The sequence below is a fragment of the Ambystoma mexicanum genome, chromosome 5p (genome assembly GCF_040938575.1).
Source record: "Ambystoma mexicanum isolate Mex_15411 chromosome 5p, UKY_AmexF1_1, whole genome shotgun sequence".
Taxonomy (NCBI): Eukaryota; Metazoa; Chordata; class Amphibia; order Caudata; family Ambystomatidae; genus Ambystoma; species Ambystoma mexicanum.
Genome location: NC_090930.1, coordinates 69,912,709 through 69,932,947, shown reverse-complemented (window position 1 = coordinate 69,932,947; position 20,239 = coordinate 69,912,709). Strand labels below are relative to the sequence as shown.

General features: G+C 42.7%; 1 protein-coding gene across 1 annotated transcript in view; it reads left to right on the top strand.

The window, feature by feature from the left end:
- ARR3 (arrestin 3) overlaps positions 1-20,239 on the top strand; it is a 309,162-nt gene that overhangs the window by 82,207 nt on the left and 206,716 nt on the right. Inside the window, exon 2 of the mRNA XM_069612469.1 lies at positions 11,516-11,559. Within this exon, the coding sequence (XP_069468570.1) occupies positions 11,543-11,559 (17 nt within the window). The 5' untranslated portion in view covers positions 11,516-11,542. The remainder of the gene's footprint in view (positions 1-11,515; positions 11,560-20,239) is intronic.

The window sequence follows — 20,239 nt, the reverse complement described above, 5'->3', positions numbered from 1 at the left end:
TCTCAACGACTGTATCATCTTTACAAAAACGACACCATTTATCATCCAAAGCTATCTGTTTCCTTCTGGCTTTGATCTCACGAGTAGGCCAGATATTAAATCGTAAACACAATATTGCATTTCTTGTTGCAGCAGATGGCGCTAGGTTTAAGTATGATGCAGTTTCTCTGTAACGTTTAGGACCAAATACTGAAAAATATTTGTACTGTAAACAGCTGGCCCTTGTATCAATCCAATCCATTAAGAAATGTTTTTTTTTAACCCGCTCTGGATTGAATAAGAGGGTCTCAAGAGAAATGTCAGCATGCAGCATAACAACAAGAATATTATTAGACCATTGTTTCGGAAACGTTTCGGAAGATTTAAGTAAATAGCTGGCAACTATAGCTAATGTAGTATTGTTACATGAAGTCAACAAACATTTCCGAAACAAGGTACATAGACACCAATTATACATTGCAGTTAGCGAAATTAAACCAAGTTCATAGCGAATGAGCACTCTTGGGATGCTTTGTGGTAAATGTAAAGTAGCACACCAAAATGTGGCCTCCAATGAGTTAAAAAAAAGTCAGTGGAATTGTGCTATATGTCTCCAGACCGTATAATATTGTGGCCACTACGTTCTGACTCCAGTATATGATGGCGGGCTTTATTGAAAATTTTCCATACTTAGAGACAATTAATCTAGTTTGATATATGGCAGTGGATAACTTTTGTTCTATTTTACGTAATTTGCGAATAGTGAGATGGACAACCATCAAAAATGAGACCTAAGTAAATGTAGTTTGGAACTACTTGTAAAATAGTATTTTCTCTTTGCCACACTATTTTTTGTCTTCGCAAGCCCTTCGGAACATATGTAAAAATTTGATTTTTGGTGCTATTAACAACCAATTCATTTTCTCAAAAATAAGAACAAAGTGAGGTTAACAAATTGTGCAATCCGCTTGGTGTTTTCGAGACTAAAACAATATCGTCTGCGTACCATAGGGCATTGATTTTCACACCATTTAACTTAGGTGCATCAGCTACAAGCTTGGTAAAAATCCATCGAACATCGTTAATAAAATATTTTAAAAAGTGCTGACGCTAAAATACATCCCTGTTTCAGTCCTCTATTTGTAACAACAGCATTTGAAAGCAAACCTTCCATATTCAGTCTTATGAATACCTTTGTTTGAGAATGAAGTAAAAAGATAATATCGGTTAAGGTTGGAGGACAATCCGCTTGAATCAATTTATGCATGAGTTTTGGTCTAGGTACGGAAAGAATTGCGGAATGTATGTCTACAAATGCAAAGTAAAGTGGGTGTCTCTTAATTTGAGCTTGGTGCCTGATGGCATTCAAGGTGATCAGGTTTACAGCGGTCCCTAGACCCGCAACAAACCCAGTTTGAGCTGGATCACGCAGGGCAGCATTCACTGTCCAATCATTGAATTCTCTTAAAACCATCCTAGAAAAGATTGTTCCCGGCTCATCCAGCACCGCTATCGGACGATAGCTTTTGGGGTCCTTACTGTCACCCTTTTTATATTTTGGTACTATTATGGATGTACGCCACGAATTAGGTATGGTTTTTGTTTGCATGATGTGATGAAAGGCATTATTTAAAATACTCGCCCACTCAATTGAGTTTTGTTTAAACATATAGTTTGAGAGGCCATCAGGGCCCGCTGCCCTTGAAGAGGACGACTTCATAATGAAGTCCTCAACTATTGCTACTGAGCACTTCAAACGCCAACAGCTAACCGAACTCCTATTATAATTATAACTGTTCATCTTACTAACAGCATACAATTTAGAAAAATGGTTAATCCATTGCATTTCTGACACCCCATTAAGTTGAGAATTCACTTGTGAATTAGCCTTGCATGTGTTTAATAATTTCCATACCTGGGCAGAATTCTTATTGTAGCATGCTGTCAGGAAGTTTTCACTATCAGATTGAAATAGAGCCGCTTTTCTTGATCGTACCCAATTACGATAGCGACAGCTGGCTGATTTGATGGCTTTGATCTGGTCATACATAGGTATTTTACGTAGGCATCTAATTTCTTTTCGATATGCCTTTTTCCGCTCATGAAGGGCCAAATCAAATCCATGGGTATGGGTCGTAAAGATCTTATGTTTCGCTGGGTAAATATTCTTAAAGGTGTTTAACACGTCACCATAGGATTCGACATTGTTCATCCTATGACTGTTCAAGATAGCAGAATTCAGAGCTAAAAGCTTATCACATGACCAACTAAAGCGATTCTTACCATTATTGACAGTAAGAGCTTGTTCATACCATTGCTTAGTGGCAGCCAAGTTTTGATTTTCAATAGTCCAAAAAAGAGATAATAAATGATGATCACTTTGTACTTGCTTAACAACAGCACATTTGCTGGTATTCATAAAGATTTTGTTACTCATAAAAATATGGTCAATAGTGGACTTGGAATTTCCTCTCTCCCAGGTATTTATCGGGGGAATATCACCAAGAATTGCACCGTTAGCCATCATTAGGTTGAGATCATTCATGAATAACGACCATCTCCGACTATCAGAGTTTACACCCTTTTTGTTAGTCTCAAAGCATGAGAGATTCAAGTCACCCATTACTAAAATACCAGAAACTTCTTTATCAGTAGCAATTGTTTCAAAAAGAGTCGACAGGGTACTGTAAAATGTATCTTCAAGTATGCCAGCTGGGTTTCGATATAAGTTGATCAATGCGTATGTTTCTAGGCCAACGTGATCTTGACTAATTGGATGAACTTATTGGGGGATTTCCATGCGGAGATTCCAAGTCCCCTGCTGGATTTCACTGCCACTAGCAAACTGGAAGTGGGTCTGCCTTTACCAGAGTATTCAGCTGGTAATAAAACAAGATCATGGTCATCCCATATGGGGGCATGTAACATCCACGTTTCTTGCAAGGCTACAATATCATAGTTATTCAAATGATTATTTGCAATCCATTGAAGGTGAGAGGAGCCTCGCATATTCCAACTGGCCAGAGAGATTTTAATACTTATACCTCCCCCGTTCGTGGTTATGAATGAGTGTTGGACATTGAGGATGGAGTTAACTTGTGACTATTTTCTCTCACACAAAAATGACATACACAAACTGGTTCTACTGTGTGGTTTGTTGTTAACTCTATGTTATCAGACTCCTGAAGGTTCTGACGCGCTGGATCCTGGGCTAATAAAAAGCCCAGGTTAAATAGTTCAAATCTCGCATTCCATAATGAGTTGCGAACTACTCCCGATTTGATCCATAGACGAGCAACAGATAGATTTCTATCACACAGAAATTCAATTTGATCTATATCACTTGAAGCAATAGCTTCCAATCCCCCAACATCACCAAAAATGTTTAGCACACTAGCACGACATAGATCATATTTTGGAAAGGCCCCATCACGGCATTTCAAAATCAGGGTATGATCAATTTTAAATCTCTGGGCATTAGAGTCTGTCTTATCACTCATATGAGCTTTAGGCGATGTTTTCTGAGTGTCAGAATTTTTTTGAGAGTTTTGTACAGCCCTATTCCCCGAGCAGCCACCAGACATTGAGGCTATGGAGATTTTGGAGCTTATCATTTTTGAGTCTTTAAATGGAGCATCAATCTGTTCATTGCTAAAATGTACTGTTTTAGGTCAAAGGGACTGTGAATTGATGGGTGTCATTTCTGGCAACACTTCCGTCAATCTTTTCAGGAGGTAGGAGTCAACTGCAGCTTTAAGAGTACTCAACCGGTTTCCAAAACCTTGTTGTGGAGCAGCAGTTGAGGCGGGAGGGTTCTCAACACCCACTACCGTCACACTAGAATGTATATGTGTCAAGGATTCTGAAGGCTTTTGGGGATAACCTAGTGTATCCGTATCTGGACTGTAGGACAACAATTCAATGAGATAATTTAATGGTGCGTAACCCAAAGTAGATTCCTGTACCCCTGAGTGCTTAACTGGGATGGAGCCAGGTCTCCTGGGTTCGTTTACACCTGCAGACAGTCCCGCCGAAGAGGGCAGCATTTTATTAGATAAGGATTCTCGGGTTGCCTCTATTGACACTGATTTAGGGCAGTCGGGATTTGTCAAACTTATGACGGTGGTAATTACTTGCTGTGATTTAGGCTTAGATTGAACCCTCTTACTTCTTGGTGGCAATTTATTTAGCAAACATGGTGCCTTAGAGTCCCGCCGAGACACATATAGGTGCACTACTAATACAGTAAAGACTGCAAAGGTATTTGTTTTATCAGTAAATGTCATTGAATGTGAAACACATAAATCGTAAACATATGGTCTTCTTATTCACAAATCAAATAATTCCTAAAACTCATTATAAACACTTGCAAAAAAACACTTGCAAAAAATGAACATTCACATAAGAATACAATTCAATTTAACCAAATTCCAAAAGTAAACACTGTTCAAAATCACAATAATATGCAACACAAAATAAATCAATGTGTCTCAAAATTGTAATTGTCAGTCAGTTTTCAATGTTAGTAAGACTTCTTATCAATGTCACGATATCTGGACCAGGAATCTTGTTAAAGATGCTTATTTAAACATGCTCCACTAGGCTTATTACTACGTGTTTTGGGCTAGATGCCCTTCTTCAGGTATTAGATATCATTGTATGTCTTCCTATAAATTAATAAAAAATTAAAATGTGTCAGTATATTTTAATACTCACTATACTTGTGAAGGTAAATAGAATTTAAGGAAATATGAGTCTTTCTAGACTTCCATACACTAACCTGTGTCTTCTACACTCATCAACCAGATATGTACGCTGTTGTCTGTTGGGTTCTAAATTAGCCCCCCTAAAAACAAATCAAAGTTATAGAATTCAGTTCCAGAGATTAACCCCAGGGCTTCATACTTGACATCAGTGAATTGTCTGTACCCCATAGAAGATCTGAGGTGGGACATTTTGCAAAAAGGCGCGGTGTCCCGCACAGTAAACAGATCTTCCGAGGTACAGGAATTCAGTATAATTGTTCATGATTCATCACTTTTAACATGGGGTTCACCTCTGACTGTTTGTAGAGCCCTCAAAAGTATGTGTTCAGTTGGCCGGGTACTTCTGTGAGTTTAAAGAAACTCCAGCTGTGAAAGAGGCATGTATAGAATTGTCACCTCTCTGGGTCATGTGAGTCTAAATTAATCATTCAAAAGTCTCATAAAAACATACCTGCAAATAACTCAAATAGGATTCCTTCCTGAGTTAGCAGGATTATCTGCGTGTTGGTAAAGGCGCTGGTAACGGTCTGTCCAAGCCTTTCAGTCTTTCCCCACCAACCGTTTCAATCCCTGTTTAGAGAGCAAGATACACGTTGCTCGTCTGCTTTAAATGCGTGTATACTTGTTAGCGTTACCGAGAAATATGGTTCCCAATTGGTCTTTACCTGTTGCGACTAATTCAGAAAAAACACTGCGTTCTTTCTTCTCGCGAATCTGCGATTTCTCCGCGCATCCGGGATATTAGTGTTATCTCACTTAGCAGTTCGGATTCCGTCACACCCTTGTGTTTTAAACCGCAGCCCGGCTGCGGCGATGTAATGGTAATCCGTTATTCTTCCCTTATCGCCACCCGGAAATAAACATTCATTCTGGGTTAGTTGTGCTTTTTTTATTAAGTGTTGTTTTCTGACATTTTTTTTGTGTAACCCTGTTAGACGCTTCACGGATATTAACATCACTCTGTGTTTGGGATGCACTTCTCTCGGGTGAGTCGAGACTAATCCAGGAGTCATTTTTCTTTTCCAACTCAGTCTCCGCACTCTCCACAGGACGAATATTTTTTGTAAATAGAGGCAGGACTGATTCAGTCATGACAGTAGAGTTGTGAAGAGATTCTAATGCTGCGAGTCTCTGCCCAAAGCTGGAGCCAGCATGTTCTTCAACAGCTTGGCCAGAAAAACAATGAGCCTCTAGAATTGACAATCTTTGAATTCAATTTTTCGTTATAGATGTATTGGTAACATGATGAGAATCATTTTTCATCAAATCCCCAATTAGATCTAACTTGGAGGCTTGGGTAGCAATCTTATGGTCTAAAGACTCAAACAATTTGAACAGACTGGATATAGTGGTATGTATGGATCCTAGGGTAATCTCCAGAAGAGCAGGGTTAGCAGATGGCTCAAGAGGTTTCCTGGTGGATTGACATCGACGCGGTGTGGGTTGTAAAAAAGATACGTCCTCAACATGTCTTGTTGAATCCATGGAGCCTGGTCGATTGTAATCCGTCAGGACTGACACTCTCGAGCTTTCCAGCTCTCTACTGTCTGCATGGACCGATGCATCTAATAAAGGGACCTCATTAGAGATCACTTCCACTACTTCATCATTCACTTCACACACCAAAGAAACATTCATACGGGATGCATTACTGGACATTGCGCAATCATCCTGGGCAATTATTTCGACTTCATTCAAGGATTCCTCCTCTGCTACTGGAAAAATATGCGTACATTTCGTAATAATTTTTTGAGGAGACTGTGGTATGGCCAATATAGTAGAATCAGAGATAGTAACACCTAAGTTAGGCACATTAGGATTGCTAGACGGAATGAATAATTTCTGTGATACAACAATGGGCAGTTGAAGAGTAATGAGTTCATTAGATTTGGGTATTGGACTCGTAGCATCACTTCCAATTGAAACATTAGAGATCTTCTCATAAAAGTTACTAATGTTACGTTTAGAAACAGGAGTTTTTTAATCGGCGTCAAAGTAATGTTTTTTTTTTTTAGGTTCGAGTAAGGCTTTTTGGGCTTATCACAGGATTTAGATACAAGTTCTGTTGCCGGCGTGTTCAGAGAATGTTTTGACATAGCACCAGTCGGCGTTGTGCAAGTATTATTCCCGTACATAACTCTGTCCTGCACACACGGCATACCTGCAGTTAAGTTATACATGACTTCTCAGACGTGGGGCTAAGTTCGGGCTTTAACAAGGAACTTAAAAGGACTTGCACCTTTACAAGTTATTTTAGCACACAAGTGAGTTACCTGTGGACACACGAGGGAATCACCCCTGGACCTCGGCCCGAGCCTCTGGTAAATTAAGCGTTCAGATGGGATCAAAGAGGAAGGACCTCTGCAGTCTCCCAAACAGTAATCGCGCCACTAGCGCCAAACAGCCGCACAACAGCCAGTGGCCTTGACCCCGATGGGCTTAACGCCGCAAGGGTGGGTCGAGAGTTGTTATGTAGATGCCACAAGTCATGTGATCAGACACGTGGCACGGACTGGCCCCGCCTGCTCCAGGAAGCAGGGAGGCTCACGGCAAGAGCTTCGCTCTCAGTGCCGGGTGATGGTAATACTTTCAGGTAGGTCAACAATCCAATTCAAATGCAATCCTTCAGTGCACAATTGAATACGCCGCTCGGGCGGTTCGAGAGTTGTTATGTAGATGCCACAAGTCACGTGATCAGACACGTGGCACGGACTGGCCCCGCCTCCTCCAGGAAGCAGGGAGGCTCACGGCAAGAGCTTCGCTCGCAGTTCCGGGTGATGGTGATACTTTCAAGTAGGTCAACGATCCAATTCCAATGCAATCCTTCAGTGCACAATTGAATACGTCGCTCGGGCTGCTCGAGAATTGTTATGTAGATGCCACAAGTCACGTGATCAGACACGTGGCACGGACTGGCCCCGCCTCCTCCAGGAAGCAGGGAGGCTCACGGCAAGAACTTCGCTCGCAGTTCCGGGTGATGGTGATACTTTCAAGTAGGTCAACGATCCAATTCAAATGCAATCCTTCAGTGCACAATTGAATACCTGAAACATATTGTGTATACTTTTGTAAATGTCTGTATGCTTGTCGCTACCGATGATGATCTATGATTATGCCCTATGTCTGCCTGTTTGTACTGTAACATGTACGAATTGAGCCCAGTTGCCTCCGGGTTGGGTTTGCGCTCTATAACTAAATAAAACTAAACTAAAGTAAAGGTTCACCCTCCTTATCCGCTGCAGGGTGGAATCAGGGAGGGCATCTTTCTATGCAGGCCACGACCTTTATACATCACCAGGCTTTTTTCACAGTTTTTTGCTGAGAATTTTTGGCTGAAAAACACAGAAAAATATGGGGGAGTGGCTAAGTTAATTTTTGTGGTGCAGGTGTGGGGAATAGGGACTAGATAATAGGGAATGGGGACCCCAAATAATTTAAAAGAAGAATTCGAAAGTCAGCAAAAACTCTCGATTTAATATCATGGAACCGTATACATGCAGTTTAAGTGCCAGCAAGATCATGGGGTGCGAGTGGAGTGAGTGAAGGTGGTCAGGGTTGTGTAGCTGGGGCATACAGGAGGCATTGTTTACAGTCCCATTCTATTGTCGTATGTTATCTGTCTTGCTGATGAACACGTTTTGATTCGCGTTGCATTGTTCTGTAGACACTGGGATTGCCAGGTCGTCCAGTTGTGGTTTCGAGCAATGTTTGACTTCCACGAAGAGAGGTTTACTGCTGTTGGTAGCCACTGAGATAGGCGACAACTAATATGTGGTTTTGGCTTCGATGATGAAAAACCGGTGGACACTGCGTGAGGCCTTGTGGGTGGGGGTGTCTGTGTTCCTCCGCATTTCACGCCACGATGTGCGAGTGACCTTATTGTTGGTGAGTTGTTCCTTGTAGCAGGGGGAAGAGGGCTGACCATGATGTTTCGTAGTTTCAAGGGGCACTGCATCAACAGGTGCGTTATGATTTGGTTGATAGGCACATGGACTCTCTGGCAGGCCTATGAGGCATTCCCCTGTCATAAAATGGCACTTGGCATCTGAGCATGGGCTGAATAGCTAAAGTATTTATTCAATTGTTCATTTATAACACGCTTAATACTTGCGAGTGGCTTCTAAGCGCGAGATCGGGATTCGAACATGTGTTATTCGGTTTTAAACTACACTTTGCTGCTATTTGCATAGCCTCTTGGCTCTATGCGATATGCAGCAAGAATGGTGGGTTAGGTTTAGTTAGTAGGGACAGAGGAAAAATGCAACATAACTCTGTTGTGTTGTGCATGCAGGATTCTGCTTGCGGGTATGTTTTTAGGTGATTTGGGTCTTGGGCACTTGACTTACCTGGATTCAGATAGTGTGAGTACACGCCGAGCGTGAGGGTGCATTGGTTGGTTGGGAACATGTTGTGTCCAAGTTGGTGGGAGAGGTGTGGAGTTCTGCTGGTTTTAGTGTGTCGGCAATGGCTGTTCAAGTAGCATGAGTGGGTGGCTTAGTCGATGTATGGAGCATGTGGAAAGTAGTTCGTGAGGGGGTTAGCAAGATAAACAGGCTGGCATTTGGGGTAGTCTATCCACAGCACCTCTGTGGGCGTCCTCATAAGGATGTGCCTAGGATCAGAGTCAGTGGTCGAAGTGAGCAGGAACGGTCAAGGGCAGAGTTCCACTGCAAGCGAGTCTGCGTGGGGAGCACCTTTTCACCGAAACACAGGAGGGTGCTGGCGGCGTGCAGGAGACCAATTACAGCCGGAGCACCTTGGAGCCAATCACAGTGGGGGAAATACCTAGGAGCAAACTAAGGACCCTGAGGAGGGCAAATGAAAGTGGGGGAGATATGACAATGGGGAATACCTTACACTGGGCTCCTCGTGGTGCAGTGGGCCCTTTTGGGTTGGTTCTTATTGGGGCACCTGCCACTGCACTGTTGTCTGAGTAGCCCCTTGGAGTGGGTACAGTGCCTCTGCCTGGATCGACCACTTGCACTCTGTCCTGGGTGGACACCCCCATGAGAGCATCACGAGGCTTAAGCATGCAGGCCAGCATTTGTTTATATGTTGAAAAGAATTCAGTGCCTTAAGGCATTATTTAATGCACGCTGGCAGAAGATGCCAACAGTGGGGTAATCACCTGCTGTAAGGTGAACCTTGGCTTCCTTCTCTGGAGTAAATCCAGCTCCTCCCATATTCAGCCCTCTATGAAGCCTCAAAACAGCCAAATAACCTATTGCCATGCCTCACCATACCATGCTATAACTTACCACACCATACCACACCACAACACACCATGCCACAACACACCATGCCACAACAAACCACACCATGCATCACATCATCCCATTTGCACCATACCAAATGACAGCTCACTCCACTATAAATTAACATACCAAACCTCACCACACCAAACTTTACCATGCGATGCCACATCAACAATAGCACACCATACCATATCATAACCACAGCATAACATACAAGGCCATGTGTCACCACACCGTGCATCACATAATCCCATATTCTGTTATACCATGTCACATCATTACACACCACACGTTACCACACTATAACATAACATACTATCCCATGCAATACCACACCATACCAAATCATAACTTACCAAACATCATTACAGGTTTGGTGGAATTTCAGCAGTAAAGAGGAAGATTTAGAGCATTACCTGCACAAAAGCTGCACCCATACACTAAAAGTGGTCCTGCATTAACTAATAGCTGCAAAACAAGTCAACTGGCAGCTCCTTTGGTACCGGTCAGCGCTCATTAACACAGACAGACTCTTTACTAGACTAAGTAGTCTAAGGACAAGTCCAACAGTAGAACACACTTGTTTCCTGATAGTGAAGGTGGTTTCCTATCGAGTCCTAGCACACACCTATTAAAGGTACAATAATGGCTGACAGTACAACTGGGATTTTTCTCATAGCTATATGACATTCATGTTCAGACCTGATCATTTTTAAATACCAGGGGCCTCATCACGAGTTGGGCGGCAGCCCGGCAGTATTACCGCCGGGATACCACCTGGGCTAATAGTGTTAGCGCCAGAACCTCCGGCACTATTAGTGCTGGATAACAGGTTTGACAGTAACAGTAACTCCCCATTCCCCATTGGGTCCATTGTACCCAATGGGGAATTTTTGGCGCAATTACCATCAGTGGTATTACTGTGCAGTATTTGTCGTAAAGGCGGTGTTAGTCCCCATTTATTGGTGTCCATAGTACGCCATGGGAGTTTTTCTGCCGATTTTGCCAATTTTCAACAGTAAAGCACCAGATTCACCTCCAGCCTTTTGGTAAATCCTCCACTTCAACGCCAACATTGTAGTATGGCAGTGCAGTAATGCACCGCTGTACTTGTAGTGAGGCCCAATGCCAGGGCATAACATACATTGCCACATCAAACCATTCTACATTACACCAAATCATGCTACGACATACCATAGCATAACATGTAATTCCACATAACGACATGCCACATCACACCCCACCATCCCACATATCATAATTTTATTCCAAACTACAGTATGGCATGATACACTATACAATATTCTCAGATGTGCTGGCGTTCATTGAAGACTGGCACTGTGGACAATATGTCTAAGTATTATTGCAGTTCCCCTGATCCTAAATTGGGGCAAGTAGAATATTTAATGTATGCCTTGGTAAGGTGACTGTATTGTACCTAGTACCTATTTTTTGCAGTTATTGCCTGTCTTGCCGCCATGACTCATCGCTTCCATTTTTTCTTTTCGTCTCCAGGAAATCTCCTGAATTTTCCAGAGAAACATGGCGGACGGATCAAAGTGAGTACTAGTTTCCACTGCATTCCAAAACAAAATTGCTAAAGCCAGAGAAACCATCATTAACTGCCTGACCACAAACACTTCATTTAAAACCCACCTTAAAGAAAACAAAAACTAGACAGAAATCCCAAAATTTCAATTCAGGTCCATCACACTCGATGTAATGAAGAAAACACTATTCTATGAGGCGCACTTCATATTCGCAAAATGTCCTACCACCTAAATTTATTCTAGAAAACCCTGACATCTTTGCCCCTTTCTTCACAAGAATGGTAAATGCATCATTCAGGGATCGAACTGTACCTAACATCATTAAAACGGTCACGGTCACTCCTTTACCAAAAAAACCTGAACTAAACCAACAGGACCCAGCCAATCTCAGACCTATCACGAACTGCAACTTTCTATTAAAGATTATGGATAAAATAGCTACTGAACAACTCCAAAGCTATGTAGATGAAAACAACTTACTACACCAACAGCAGTCCGGATTCAGATCCAGCCATAGTACCGAGTCCGCGCCATTAGACCTCCAGACCGAAATGCTGTCTATCTTGGACAAAGGCAAATCAGGACTATTAATATTATTGGACCTCTCGGCAGCATTTGATCTGCTAGATCACACCAAGCTCTGGGAGGCCCTTGAAAACTCAGGCAATTGTTCACCAGGGGCAATTGAATGGATTGCTTAATTCTTGCAAAACAGGCAATCCAGGATTGTCTGGGGAGACAAAGCATCAAACACTAAACTGGTTGACTGCGGTGTCCCTCAAGGGGCCAGTTTTTACCCTTTGCTCTTTAATCTCTACATGTGCTGCCTTTGCACCATGTTATGGTGGGTATTTTCTTTACCAATTTTGCCGATGATACCCAACTGGTGTTTGAACTCAGTGGGGACTACAAATTGGACAACGACAGACTCTCATCCCTATACAACACCATTGAGTGTTGGATGAAAGAAAACTGGATGTGCTTGAACGGCTCCAAGACCGAGCTTATGATATTCGGCTCTACACAGGCCAGAAAGAAATTGAGTCCATCTTACTCCTCGTTCTCTATCAAGAACATCCAAATTCCTATATCAGTAAAAGTGAAGACCCTAGGAGTGTATCTTCAAGCTTCATTGGGGGCTGAAGCTCACACTGCCTACCTTAAGAAAAACTGTCATTACCACCAAATTCTCCTAAAAAAAATCAGACCATTACTAGATCAAAAAAACAGCACGACCATCGCTAGAGCCACTATACTGTCTAGACTAGATTATGGTAACTCGCTTCTTTTAGGAGCCAACAATAAATGTCTGAAAAGATGCCAAACAATCCAAAACAATGCCGTCAGAACGATCACAGGAAGAACTTGGAGAGAACACATCACCGGTGAAAGGAAGGCTCTCCATTGGTTGGCTATGAAGGAGAGAATCTCCTTCAAATCTCTCACCATGGTTCATCGCTGTTTATATGGAAAAGCTCCGGTCTACCTTAAGAAACAATTCAAGTGGTACGAGCCACCCCGACAGCTTAGATCTTCTAACATAGGTAAACTGCAAACCACCAAAACGCAAAAGAAGCACGGCCTTGGCAAGGCCTTTCCGACCCTGAGTATTGAAAAATGGAATGAACTTCCCACTTCACTGAAAATCGAACCCAACTACCTCCTCTTCAGGAAAAAACTGAAAACACTACTTTTTAAATAAATCCTGGAAACATTCCTTACTGAATTATAATGTAAAACTGGCCATCACACATCGTGTCCCGTCCTAAATCTCTGTTGTCTTGTCTTCTCGTAAGCGCTCTGATGCCCGCGGGCTTTCAGCGCTATATAAATAAATAAATAAAAACAGCAGGAGATGTGGGAAAACACCATGGCAGCTGGCGGCCTGGGGATCAGTGGTCGTTGACTTGAGAAAAATACATTGCAAGGTTGCAGATCTTAGCTCAAGATCTGATGAGAGGCTTCTCCCATTATTGAGAGGTTACCGTGTGTTCACCCCAAGTCTCAAGGATTCCGGTCCAATCTCAATGTGAGAGTTCATGTTCTCAGTTTCATCCACACTCCTGTGCTTCCAGCCGTACACTCCAGGGTCACTCACATCTATAGTTCATCTATAGGTGATTGTGATGCCAGAAATGATAGAAGTGTTTTGTAGGTGTATATTTCTACTGATAACTATCACATCCTTTGAAAAAAGTGATCATGTTTGTTAGCTCCCTTATCGGTCATTGCAACAATGGTTCCTAGTGATAGTTTCGAATGCCATAGTTTGGAATGGCAAAGTTTGGAATGGCAAAGTTTCGTACAAAAATGCGTCGAAAAAATGCATTTAAAACAAAATAATTAATGGGGCCCCCAATCCCTGTTTTTTTACCCCTTAAAACCCATTTTAGTAAAAAGAAAAAACTTTACCTACAAAAAAATGCATTTTTTCGATGCATTTTTTTCAAAACTTTTGTCATTCGGAACTATGTTTTCGAAAGTATGCCTGGATACCTCAACAATCAATGAGCAGGGAAGTTCTGCTTGAGATCCATATTCACCATCAGACACCCTTAAATCTCCACTGCTCACAAGTACTTTCAAAACATTGAACACAACTGGGACTTGGAAAACTAAAGTGTGAGAGACATGAGTGTTCAGCCTTTTTTGCATGTGGCATTCACAGTCCCTTCCTGATGACAAGTGCTCATACCCTAATTCTCAAAACCAGAAACATGCTGTGGTAGAATTAAGACGGGCCTCATTAAAAGTGTGCCGGTCTAGACACAATTCCGGGAAAAATGCCGGTAATTCTGGCTCTGGCATTTCTTCCAGACTGGCACACTTCAAGTTTGCCAGTTGGGGCCACGGATCTCCCAGCAGGCCTGTGCTGCCGGTAGATCAGGCCCCTACCGGAAAAGAAATGCCTGAATCACCGGCCCCGGTAATGCCGGGGGCGGGTGATTCGGGCAATCCCATCCCAAGAGGACTCCATGGGAATGGGAACTTACTGGCTCGCTGCCACCCCTAACATGTTATGTTATGTTAAAGATTCTTATACCACGCACTGTCACCACCTGCATGGTCCCTTGGAGCTCTGGTGGATCTGTAAGGTAAGAGGGTGAGGGAGGTTCGCTGAGCTTAGGTGTGTTTTTCGGTGCATAGCCGTCATGTGCTGTTGTGCAAGGCTATTTGTGGTTTATTTTGTTGTTCCCTGTAATACCAGGATATCGGGCGGCAGAGACAATAAAGGCAGTTTGCCGGGATATCCCGCCGGGTACCGGCAAATTCTTAATGAGGGCCAGAATTGTACTACATTGATCTATGGGAGTGAGGGATAAGCCATTTGGCACCCAGATACAAAATGGATTGATGTCTGTTAATTGCTCCACTACTTTGTCTCTGGGTAGGCACAGGGTGGCGAGCTGTTAATGCACAGTATTCCATTGGATTTGATGCAGGTTGCCATGTCAGGATAGTCTGCTATTCAGCACTGCATGCATGAAATCACCAGAATCTGGGTGAAACAGCGCAACTCCACCGATGTCATGCTTCTCAAACATCATGCTTGTTCACCCGATTCTGTGGGCTCAGAAGAACAAGTCCATATGTACTGTATTCAATGGGAAGTGGTTATTTTCATGGCATTTCTTTGCATGTGCACAGCCCCACCTAAACTGTTGCCTGGCAACCTAAATACAGTGTGGTTCCCCGGGATCTTTATCTATGGAAATGAGAAGCAGAACTGCCTTTGGGCCCCAATGGTGTGGCAGATGTTGCAGCCATTTTACCCTCACATCCATGCTTTCTCAATGAGTATGTACGCTGCATGGTATAAATACTTTATTATTAGGTTGAGTGTTGTGAAAAATGAAATGAGCACCAAGCCCAATGTGCATAATTCTCTTAGTGATTCGAACATGCAACCTCTTTACCACAGATATATTTGCCAAGTATACACATTTGTGGTCGTTCTTATGTTTCTGAAATATTTTATGCCAAGCAGCCAGAAACCCTCATTGGTGATATTTTTCCACTTGCTCTTTTTCATAGGGATTTGTCGAAAGAGTACAGTAGCCATGAACAGACTCTCTATCTTAGAATGATAATCTCATACCAGAAAATAATGTATATGGATATTCTAGGTTTTGATACTGTGCTTTGCTCACTAAGACAGTAGAAATGTTATTCTCATCTCCTCCTTGGTCCTTTTTCAAATTGACTACTGTGCCAGTCTCCTATGTGGCCTTCCCGACTACGCTTTTTTACCACTAGACAAAGCCCTCAATTTCACGGTTCACACTCTTTTCAACCTTCCTCGCTTCATTCCTACCTCCCATGCCAGTCACCAAATCGGCTGGCTAACCGTGAAACAAAGATCCAAGTACAAACCCCTTCTCATCATCTTTAAATCTATAGAGGGACTTACCTCTCAGCTCACCTCACTCCCTACTCTCCCCCTCGCACACTACAGTCATCCTCGGCTCAGCTCCTTGCCACTACTCGAGCCCCTTGCGCTCCCTCTCGTTTCCGCTCTCTCCTTCTCCTCGCTCCTCTACTCTAGAATGCTCTTCCTCTCCATCTAAGTACCACTCCTACTCTGCCTGCATTTCAATCCAACCTGAAAGCCCTCCTCCTTCTGGGAAGAATTGATGGCCTAGCACACATGTCACTCCTATCACCCAGCTTCCCTCTATCCCTCTCATCCTGGATAATCATACTGCACCTCTCCCCCTCCCCCAATCCTACAAATTGCACTTCCTCCACTTTTCCATTCCTTTACTCGTCTGTCCTGTCCACATCCCTGGCTTATGGTCCTATCTTCCGCTACAACATCCAGTCCTCAAATTAAATTCTCTCCTCCATTTTCAAGGACTCACATCCTCCACTCTGTTAAAAATTATACTACCTTATTGTAAGCGTATTGTGCCACAAATGCATTTGACTTTGTTTTAATAGCACCTTTTGCTGGCAATAGACATTCACCCCTGATCTCTTGCAAGATCTGTCAGAAGTGCAGCGCCCCCAGCATAGCCTATCCACCTTTTCCCTCGCTGCTCCCTGTATGGAAAATGCACCCTATGAGTGGTTGTGACAATCCTGCAGGACGCACGCAAAGGCAATGTACCAGGTGATACATTCTCCAAATACCAGGCCAGTCCCCAGCTCGAGGTAGGCCTCTGGCGCTGCTGCTTCCATTCAACCATTAAACACACTGTCCCTCACCTCCTTCCATATATGTGTTGTCATCCCCCCTGGTTGCGCTGCTGTCAGAAAGGGCTGGCGTGGCTCTAGCAAATGTGCACATCACAACAGAACTCTTGCCCAGAGAAATAGAGAGGGACAAAGAGTGAGAAATAGAGAATCAGAGAGAGAGATACAAAGAGCGTAAAGAGAGTGCGAGATTGGCGTGGGATATGCCAGTTACAGCCAGTTATTGATCTCTATTTAAATACATATTCATTACAAAAAAAGGACAAATCATATATAAAGGGAAAAGCCTGGTGTGTACATGGGAGAAGGTAGGGTCCAGCATAGAACTTTGAGATGGGAAGACAAGAAGACGCCCACTCAGTCTCCCCCTGCAGGATAGATGTAATGTTCACTCACAGACAGAAACTTGAAGGCATGAAATAATGTGGACTCATGCCTAAAAAACTCTAAACCTCACGTTGGAATCCAAAAAGGCAGGAACGGACCTTTTATCAAGAGATGGGGGAAAGCCCCTCAAGCTTGGTTCACCTGTCTGCACTCATCTGCACTCATCTGCACTCTTCACCAAGATCACGTACATCAGGGAAGGTCCCGGCAACAAACCTTACCTGCCCTGTTGAGCGGCTCTTGTCGGAGAAGAGATAGGGCCGAACCCCCCGTGCAGCCACAGCTGACAATGGGAATGATAAAATGCCAGTAGAAGGCAAAACCCCAAGGAAAAAACTCCAAAAGGGGGGATACATAAACCTCTTGCAAGAAGTACCTTGCTGAAGTACCGCTTGACCCGCTTCGGAACGCTGCTTTCGGCACGCTGTTTGTATGTGACTGAACTCCATTTACCAGAACTCCCTGCTTCACTTGGACTCGCCCACTATAGGGGCTGGACTTGGCTATATATTGAAAGTGCACGCGCACCAGCGCGCGCGCACCTAGCAAGAAGTACCTTGCTGAAGTACCGCTTGACCCGCTTTACCGCGGTGCGGCGGGAGGCGTGGGGAGACACTCTATGTGTAGATTGTGCTCTCAATCCAGAGAGTACGGGTTGCCTTAGCTACGCCTCTATAACAGGTTTTGCAGTTTAATTCAATTCAACCTGTTTGCTGCTTGTTTGTTTTTTTAATTCATGATTGCTGAATCTTGAGTGATTTTTCTGAAACCTAATTTCATCTTACTTTTTTCTTTACTTGTTTTTACTTGTTTTGTTTTATTTTATTTTTTTATTTTTATTTTTATTTTCTCTCCTCGGACATCTTCAGTCCCCGTATGAGTTCCAATATATATACTTTAAAAACAAATATGCCGGAAACAATTGGCCTAATGAATACACCGGCGGGTGTGAAAGTTACACCGCAATCCCGATTATCGAAAAAAACAATAGTTTTAACACCGGCTCAACGCATTCCATTTCCAAATAGAGACATTCGAGCTTTCTGTGCTAAACGGAAAGCATGCATGTCTGATGTTGGGCAGTGTGAAACTAAAAAACCATCTATTGGCAAGACAACTGTTCAGCCAGAGGGGCCCTCAGCTACATCCCAATGCCCCAAGAACAATCATATTTCAAAAATGGTAACTTTATCCGCTTTAGCAAGTCAGGTCTTATCTACTCGACCAACCATTCATGAGACAGATGGGGTGGGAACTAGTTCTCACCTTTCCAACTTGAACGAAAAAACACCTCTATCTTTAGTTTCACCACAAATTTTGTCTCCGGCTGCTAATAGTAATGGTACGATATTAAGTATATCTGATAATACCTTGTTGACTGTGGTTCATTCACCGAGTAAGCAAGTTATTAAAAATCAATTACTTTCGCCGGTAAATGAACATAATGAATCAATCATGGATATACCAAATATCTCCATTCATGCTAGCACCAGTAAAATTAGCACAATACATGGAAACTCCTATCAACATGATAGCTTTGAAGAAATTGTGGAAATCCCTCATAAGGCTATATCTGATTCCTTTGCATATCCAACACCTCGTCGGCAAATTCAACTAAGTCACCATGAGAATAGGACGGAGAATCTTGCTCTTATAGAAATTACACTAGCTGCTGTTAACACAACATTGGCTAGCTTGTTCAAGCTTTTTGAAGGCTTGGATTCAAAAATCACGTCCCAGGCTAAACAAATACAACAAATCTTTGAATGGACTTCCTCTATGTCATTAGATTTGGCATCAACTAAAAATAGTGGTAATCAACATGAAGCACAACAAAAAAAATGACCTGCTCTAAACAAGATGAGTTTGTATCAGCCGTCCCATTGTTTGAACATGTAATATGTCCGATAGAACAGCTCTCCTCAGAGGCTATTAATATAAATGATTCTTGGATTAGTTTAGATCGAAGTGTAAAGAGAAAAAAACCTCGTAATATTAGATCAACATCACGAGTGGAGAATGTCAATCACAAAACCACTTCTCTAGCCCGCACGAAAAGAGTTGCGTCTATAAGCAAAACGAACACCAAAACACTGAGGACAGCTGATTCAAGGGATTTTGTGAGTGAAGTACTAACACAACCCACATTAATTTCTGACACTACTCCTGCTGCAGCATTGTCACAAGATTTGAATTGCCTACCCTCTAAATCAACAGAGACTCGGGCTGGGAACAATCGAGGTGAAACTAGGAATGATGCACTTTATAGTCATCACAAAAATAATGTGAATTACGCCCCGCTTAACGAAATCGTTGACTTAATTGATTCCATTCCGGTTCAGCCCGTTAGGAAAGTGGTGCAAGTAAGCTCCTCTGCGCTGAATAGCCAAGCGCAATCTCTGTCACAAATCAATTCTCATGACCAACAACTTCTTCGGCACAAAACTGCTGAAGAATCACATATTCAGGGGCAAATGACCTCAATTAGAGCAGCGGTTGATGCTTACCTAAATACTAGATTCATAGAGGCTACTACAAGCGAACCTGTAGCAACTATGAGAAAGCATGATGAGTGCTATGACATGGAATCTAGAGCCCTAGTAAAAACTAAATATGAAGCAACACATTCAAAAAAAGATATCTCGCAAGCTGGACAAATGAACTGCACAAAAGCAACAGTGTCTGTTAGCACTAATAATCATCTGGCTGTCGCGCAAGGTTCACATGTAACCTCAGCTTCGCACGATAAAACTGACATGCTGGCTACACCAAAATCAGTACGTTTTCAAGAAAATCAGTTCAAAAAATCAGGGTCCCGTCAACACAAAAACACCTTTGCAAATTGTCATTCTTTGATCATGAAATGTAGAGATGAGCCCTTTGAAAAATACGACTTATGTAGAACCAGTGTTCTTAATATTTTTGGGGATGTGCATGATTTACAAGATGTGTCGTCAAATGATATTGATCAAGTGGAATTTGTATGTGATCAGAATCTGTTGATTATTCGTTTGTGCATTAAGTCAGGCTTGGTTTTGAACTCGATTTGGAAGGCCAAAATGGATTTGTTTAAGATGGGCTTCTTGATAGCTCAAGACCCCAAACG